Source organism: Triticum aestivum, chromosome 7D (genome assembly GCF_018294505.1).
Source record: "Triticum aestivum cultivar Chinese Spring chromosome 7D, IWGSC CS RefSeq v2.1, whole genome shotgun sequence".
In the NCBI taxonomy this organism is placed as follows: Eukaryota; Viridiplantae; Streptophyta; class Magnoliopsida; order Poales; family Poaceae; genus Triticum; species Triticum aestivum.
Genome location: NC_057814.1, coordinates 132,746,158 through 132,753,949, shown reverse-complemented (window position 1 = coordinate 132,753,949; position 7,792 = coordinate 132,746,158). Strand labels below are relative to the sequence as shown.

The 7,792-nt window shown below is 46.6% G+C and overlaps 1 protein-coding gene across 1 annotated transcript; it reads right to left on the bottom strand.

The window, feature by feature from the left end:
* Positions 1 to 851: 851 nt before the first annotated feature.
* LOC123165894 (GEM-like protein 1) lies at positions 852 to 4,364 on the bottom strand. Its single transcript, XM_044583636.1, has 4 exons — positions 3,872 to 4,364; positions 3,680 to 3,781; positions 1,589 to 1,860; positions 852 to 1,298 (listed from the first exon to the last, which is right to left on the bottom strand). The coding sequence occupies exons 1-4, from the start codon at positions 4,197 to 4,199 to the stop codon at positions 1,110 to 1,112; spliced, it is 891 nt and encodes a 296-aa protein (XP_044439571.1). The 5' UTR covers positions 4,200 to 4,364; the 3' UTR covers positions 852 to 1,109.
* Positions 4,365 to 7,792: the final 3,428 nt, after the last annotated feature.

Here is a 7,792-nt window from a genome sequence, read left to right as displayed (position 1 = left end):
CATCGAAAATAGCACTTGCAACTGAGCTAGAAGTACCATCTTTCAAGGCCGAGACCACTTCCACATTATCTGACATCACTTCTAATTTACTGCACCCCACCATCTTAGTTAGATTTAATCCAAATCTGACTGCAATTGCTTCAGCCGAAAATGGATCATAACAGAGACTCAACCGTTCATTTGCTGCTGCCACAAATTTGCCCTTGTGGTCCCGGAGGACAGCACCGAAAGCCGGCATCCACGTTAAGCTTCATGTAGCCTGCTCTTGGTCTAGTCCAGGTTGCAACTCGCACCTTTGCCTTGGGTTTACAAGCGGTCACAAAGTTTGCTGCAAGGGCCCTCACAGCTAACTGAATTTGGGCAGCATTCTGGGTCTGACCTCCATGGGTAAGCTTTCTTCGCTCAAACCATGAATTTGGGCAGCATTCTGGGTCTGACCTCCATGGGTAAGCTTTCTTCGCTCAAACCATAAGTACCATGCCGTGATAGCAATAGGTTCATATGGACGTCCCCACTCGGTATTAGGGGGTCTTCATTGGAGGTAGTATGTTTTTTGTTTGAACACAAGTGTTCGGACTGTCCACCGGACATATAAAGAAGGTTTTGGTTGTCCAACCGGAGATGGTCTTATGTGCTTGGAGAATCTACTGCGTGCTGCATGAACCAAAAGCTTCATCCAACTATCCCGGTTTCCCCGAAAGAAAGAAGACACCAACTACCCGAATTGCAAATTTCCTTCAGAATTGTCATCTTACCCTCAGTTCAGCCCAAGCATGCCCTGACCTGGGTGCCTACCAGAGTACCAGTAAACACCCTACACTGTCACAGTTAAATATTGATAACACAAGGCATTTAAAATGGACAGCTCCGATGTTTTTCCCATATATGTCATCATCATTACAACACGGGGTACGCAATGAACAAGAACAAACACTTCAAACACGTATACAAGCTCGTGAGTGTACCGAACCGAAAGCTCCAAGGGGCACAGCATGAAGGATGTGTCTTAAACAGGAGATGCTCAGAGCGGAAGACATCGAATGGAGAACTGACGATGCCCCTGGGGATGTTACAGGCTGAAGTAACTGAAACTTCCGTCTGATATCTACCTATGGTTGCAACTCCCGAGCACCGTCAAGGGCTTCTTGCAGGCTGGACACAGCCTTGTCGTACATCAGGAAACCCATGAACCAGAACTCATGCCCTTCAACCGAGACAACCTGGATGTACTTTTCAGCAGGATTTACTTTGCTCACTGAAGGATTGGCTGTTCTTAGCTGATGAAGAGGAATGACCACCTGTTTTTTTGGAAAGGAGAACAACAATTTAGTACGAAGGATATGCATAAACATGTACTAGCAATTAATATATAAACTGGATGGAGCTAGAAATGTGTAAAACAAGCATCATCGCTTAAGTGCCCACCTTTCCTTCTATTTTCCTTCCTCAACAAATAAAAATTCAAAGATCACTAACTACCTTTACCTCTGAACCAATAACACTTCTGCCATTCATGCAATAAGCTGCACTACATGAAATACAAAATACAGACCTAGACAGATGTTACGAGGAAGTGAATAACCCGTACCTTGTAGTAACTCCATTCTGTTTTATTTCCCGCCTTGTAAGAAAGAGGATTGTCACTGCAGAATGCAATTTTAGCTGTAGAAATGTACATAACTCCCATGACAGGGCCAGCAGATGTTGATAGATAGCACGCGTAAGACATTTTCAGCTGCTCATCCGGCAGAATCTCGAACGTCTGTTTAAATATTTTTTCATAGCCACCTTCCGCTAAGACCTTTGTTCCTTGAGCAAGCCGTCCCATAGCAGCCTCAGTAAAACTAGGCCCTGTCTTGACTGTTTGAGAGAAAAAGGTTGTACTGTCAGACATACAGCATACCATGTTAACAGCGAGTGTAGAAGGTATTAATTACTCCCTCTGTAAAGAAATGTAAGAGAGTTTAGATCACTACTTTAGTGATCTAAACGCTCTTATATTTCTTTACGCAAGGAGTATTAAACTCATCATATCAACTGTAGTTCTGCCAGTCCAACACATGCGTATATTCCTTGGTGAATACAAGATCATGCAAAACATTGGACTGGACATGTTACAGAAGGCAAGAGAGATTCTTAACTTAGTATCTACAAAGTACCAAAACTTTGTCATTCTATATGTCAAGTTAACGATCTCAAAAAACTCCATTAGGAGGTTATTCAAGACGCAATGATCGTGAGATCCTCATCTTCAGTTCGAAGCATAATTGAACACAGAATATACTGTGGCTGATGCAACAAATGTGCACCCAACTGTATGAAGTCTTGAATCTTCTGTAGAGAAAGATTGCTATTTCCATAACAAATGGGCATTTAAAATGTATCACTGGTTCTCTGGAGCTAGATGATTACCCCTAAGCCCCTAACTGGAAGGTTATTACCTAAAGGTAAGTGCAGATCTGATGTCATTGTCAACATGTCACAGATTCTCATTAAGTAATCTCTATTTGTCCAAAGGAACCCGTGCTAATTGCGTATAACTACACATGCAGATGCTGATTTGCATAGGTGAAGCGAGTAGTTGATCTCTAATAAGTTAGCGCTGCTCTTCGTAAACTGGATAAATAGGAGAAACGTCCAATCACTAGTTCTTCCTCTGCATAAATGACTAAGCATACTACATACTGGAAATTTATTATGGTTATTTAATTATTCAAAAGATGAAAAAGGCCGCCAGTACAGCTACAAGTTTCACTTTCCCCCTTCTTATAAGTCTGCTGGTACAAAATAAACTAACATACAAAATATATTGCTGGTTCTACAGAGCTAGGTGTTTAACCCTAGGCCCCTCAAGAAGGTTGGTATCTAAAAGGTGGGAGCAAATCTAATGTTAATATGGCATGTTTCTCCTTAAGTGGTTTCCATTCTTCCCAAGGAATGTGTGCTAATTTACAGGAAGGACAACCTATATGCATATGCTCGTTTGAAATGAAGAATTCATTGGTTAAATCTCTTATACTTAATGCCACTGCGACTATTCCATCAGTAGAAACATCACAGAGTTCAGACACGTGAGGGAACTGGATATACAAAAATGATTAAGTATGTTATCTCCATAAGTATGAAACGATTAAGTATTTGTATATACTGGAAATCTTATATGGATATTAACTACTCCTAGGAAACAAATACTGAACTATCTGAGAACTCTGATTAAGTATGCTGCGACTATATGCATATGCTCGTTTGAAACGATTAAGTATGCTATATACTGGAAATTGGAAATTTCCTATGGATATTGACTACTTGGCTACTCCTAGGAAACAAATACTGAACTATCTGAGAACTCTGATTAAGTTTATCAGCAGAATTATAAGTTTTGGGGAAACTACACCCAATATTTAGGTACTTTCTTTTCTCAGGACAAAGATACACATCCTTCTCCACCAGCTATTCCAATCCCCACAACTACATGAAGGAATCTCCTGGGGTTTTACTTTACAACTTTATTCGGTACTCATCATTTCATCCATCCTTAAAAAGCTACGAAAAGCCTAGAACCTTGGCCCATGGCACCCAACCCCGCCCCTCAAGAAATGAATCTCACAGAACAAACAAAGAACAGAGTAAAGTATATTCCCCAAGGAGACGTAGGGGGGTTAGGGCGCTGAGATCTCACAGTGCTGCCACGTGTCGCGGCTGAGGCTCTCGACCATGCTGGTGGTCTCCGCCATGGACTTCCCCCACCTCGACAGCGTGTCCTTCATCGCCTCCACCGCGCCTGCGGCACACCGACACCGAAAACGGGGATCAGAACCGAGGGTACCGTGCTAAACCGAGCGTGGCGGAGGCCGGATCAGCGGGCGGTTACCCTTGGAGGAGGAGGCGGCGGGCCCGCGGGAGACGTACTGGCTGGCCTCTGCGGAGGCGGCGGCCGGCACGTAGGTGGGCGACTCGGACGTGAGCTTCTCGCTCCACGTGACGGTCTTGTGCTGCTGCTGCGGCTGCAGCTGCACCGGCGCCAGGGCGGGCGCGGACGAGGGCGGATCGGCCGCCGCCTCGGGGGCCGGGGCCGGCGCCGGTGCGGGCGCGGGGGGAGAGGAGGGATCGGGGGGAGACAGCGGGTGCTGGGTCTCGGATTGGGGAGCGGCGGTGGGGGAGCCGACGGGCGGCTGCATCTCGGCGGCGGCCGGCTGCATCTGGAGGGTTCTCTCGGGGGTCTCCCTCTCGGGCTGCGCTTCTCGCAAGCGGGGGGAGGGAGGGAGGAAATGCGTTGCGCGTCTGGGTGCGGGGTGTGGGGAGGTTGGGCAGTAGTGGTGTGGGGGTCAAACCTGTCCTGTTTTCGCTTGTGGGGAAGTGGCAGGACGCACGCACGCGACTCCGCCGCGATGCTGTGCCGCTGCAACGGGCAAACTGCGGGGCTGTGTTCCTTCCCGAACCTTAGGATTTTTTATTATTATTTAGTTTAGGATTTTTCTCAAACCTTAGGATGCGTTTGGTTACCTGCACAAGTCTCGACTAGGCCTGTTAGATATAAATTTGACTCGTTTGGTTGTCTGTTTTTACTATTTGACACGCATCGCACGGACCTTAACTCAACGCTCAGCTAGCCTTAGCAGGAACGGCTAAATCGACCTTTTTCTCCCAGCCAGGCTCACGCCGTGCAGTGAGAGGCACGCCGCGCCGAGCTGATGTGAGGAGAGGATGGCGTGAGCTCGTGCGCGGAAAAAGCGGCGGGAGAACTTGGGCCACCTCCCGCCGAATCAGACGCCCTATTTAACCCCCGTTAGTTCATCGCTGATTTCCCTGCCATAATCCTCACCTCTCCCTCCCACCCCCCTCCCCACCGCCGCGCACGCTCGCCGTCCGCGTCAACTACCTGCTCCCCGATGGTTGTAAGTTCTATCACACCCCCCCTTCCTACTCGTTGTAGCTTTGGTATGTGACCATCTACTAGGGATCAATCTGTGAGCACTGGTAGTGTTGCAGAGTGTCGATCTATGACCATGTGATGTTGTGGTAGATACTAATGATGGGTTGCTAGAACAGTAGGGTTTGGTAGTTTGATTTCATGATGCTTTTCAGTTCGACTCCGATGATATTATCGTAGATCTGGTTATGCCCTGTAAATCTGAGCATGTGCAGTGCGGTAGGATGCTAGTATGGTTGATATGTAGCTGTGGTGGTCGAGTTTAATGCTTGGAACTCATTGGTAGCACTCTGGTATGCCTGTGGTTATGAAATGTGATCTGAAACTTGGCTAGTGTTGATTACACCACATCCACACATGGACATATATGATATATGTGTGGTTGTGTCATACTAGTACAGATCCTAACTATTATAGGATATGAGAATCCAAGATTTTAGTCAGGCCCTTGTTCAGTCGGGCCAGTGCATGGCGTCCTATGTCGAGGACTCTCGACCCGAGAAGATGCCTCGGGATTCTGAGGTGTTCGTGATGGGCAATGGTGCATGGAAAACAAAAAATTCCTACGAAACACCCAAAGATCTATCTATGGAGATGCTAACAACGAGAGGGGAGTGTGTCTACGTACCCTTGTAGACCGAATGAGATGGGCCGTTGTTCTGTCGTGGTTGACGTAGTCGTACTCGCGTCGTGATCCAATCCAATCCAAGTACCGCATGTGCGGCACCTTCGAGTTTAGCACACGTTTGGCTTGGTGGCGTCCTCTCCTTCTTGATCCAGCAAGCGAGGGAGATGAGGTAGATGAGATTTGAACCAACACGGCGGCGTGGTGGTGGTGACAGCAGCGGAACTGCAGCAGGGCTTCGCCCAGCGTCTGCGCGAGGTGGAGGAGGTGTAACGGGAGGGAGACGGGCAAGGGTGGAAACGTACATATCCCCATGCGCCTCCCCACTATATACAGGGGTGGAGGGGGCTGGTGGCTTGCCCTCCAAGCCCCTAGGGTCGTTGGCCAAGGGGGAAGGAAATCCCTCCTTTCCTTCCCTACAGATCGCTATCCCTTCTTAGGGATCTTGATATTATCCCTTCGAGATATGATCATATTCCTTGTAAGCGGGGATCTTGGTGCGCCTAGACCAGGGGTGTGGGGACTTGCCCCACTACCCACGTCCATGTGAGCCCCCCATGCAGATGGACCCCACTCTGGAACCTTCCTGTTCCCGGTACAATACCAAAAAATCCCGGACAATTTCTGGAACCCTGAATATGACTTCCCATATATAAATCTTTACCTCCGGACCAATCCCGGAGCTCCTCGTGATGTCTCGGATCCCATACGGGACTCTGAACAACCTTCGTACTTCACCGTACTAATACCTCAATACTACCCTAGCTATCGAACGTTAAGTGTGCGACCCGACAGGTTCGAGAACATGCAGACATGACCGGTCCTCTCCGATCAATAATCAACAGCGGGACCTGGATTCCCATCTTGATTCCCACATACTCAATGAAGATCTTTATCATTTGAACCACAATTTTGAGGATTCGGTCAATCCCGTATACAATTCCCTTTGTTCAGTGATATGTTACTTTCCCGAATTCGATCGTTGGTATCTCCATACTTTGTTCAACCTCGTTACCGGCAAGTCTCTTTACTCATTCCTTAATACAAGATCCCCATGACTAAACTCATTAGTCACATGCCTGCAAGCTTCTTGTGGAACTGTATTACCGAGAGGGCCTAGAGATATCTCTCCATCAGACGGAGCGACAAATCCCAGTATGGATCCATGTGATAATCCCCAAGTGCAGGGAATCGTCGTAGCAATTCCCAAAGGTGGAAGTGATAAGTATGGAGTGTCGAACCCACAAGGAGCTAAAAGTAAGATCAATATTCTCTCAAGTTCTATCTGCCACTGATACGACTCTACATATACCGAACGTTTGCTTCCAACTAGAAACGAGAAATAAAACTACGTTGTGGGTATGAAGAGGATAACTTTGCATGGTATCGGAGAGCTAAAATATAAAAGTAGGTGCTGTTATCATAAAGTTAGAATATATTACTAAATATTATAAATAGCGAGTGTGGAATAATGATGGGTAGGTGTGCGGAATTATCCTAGGCAATTGTTAACAAGACCGGTAATCACTATTGCAATTTCATATGAGGGAGAGGCATAAGCTAACATACTTTCTCTTCTTGGATCATATGCACTTATGATTGGAACTCTAGCAAGCATCCGCAACTACTAAAGATCATTAAGGTAAAACCCAACCATAGCATTAACATATCAAGTCCCCTTTATCCCATACGCAGCAACCCCCTTACTCGGGTTTATGCTTCTGTCACTCAAGCAACCCACTATAAGTGAATCATGAACGTATTGCAACACCCTACAACGGGAATCCCTCACGCTTGCGCGACACGGAGGGCACAATAGGACAACACCAAAATAAAACATACAACTCATACCAATCTAGATCATCAATCAACCCAAAGACAAAGGATATCTACTCAAAACATCATAGGATGGCAACACATCATTGGATCATAATATGTGGCATAAAGCACCATGTTTAAGTAGGGATTACAGCGGGGTGCGGGAGAGTGGACCGCGTAAAAGAGATGAGGATGGTGATGTTGATGAAGACGATCACCGTGGCGATGATTCCCCTCCCGATGGCACTCCGGCGCCACCGAGAGAGAGGAGGAGAGGTTCTCCCCCTTGTGCTTCCTCCTGAAGGAAATATGCCCTAGAGGCAATAATAAAGTTATTATTTATTTCCTTATTTCATGATAAATGTTTATTATTCATGCTAGAATTGTATTAACCGGAAACTTAGTACATGTGTGAATAC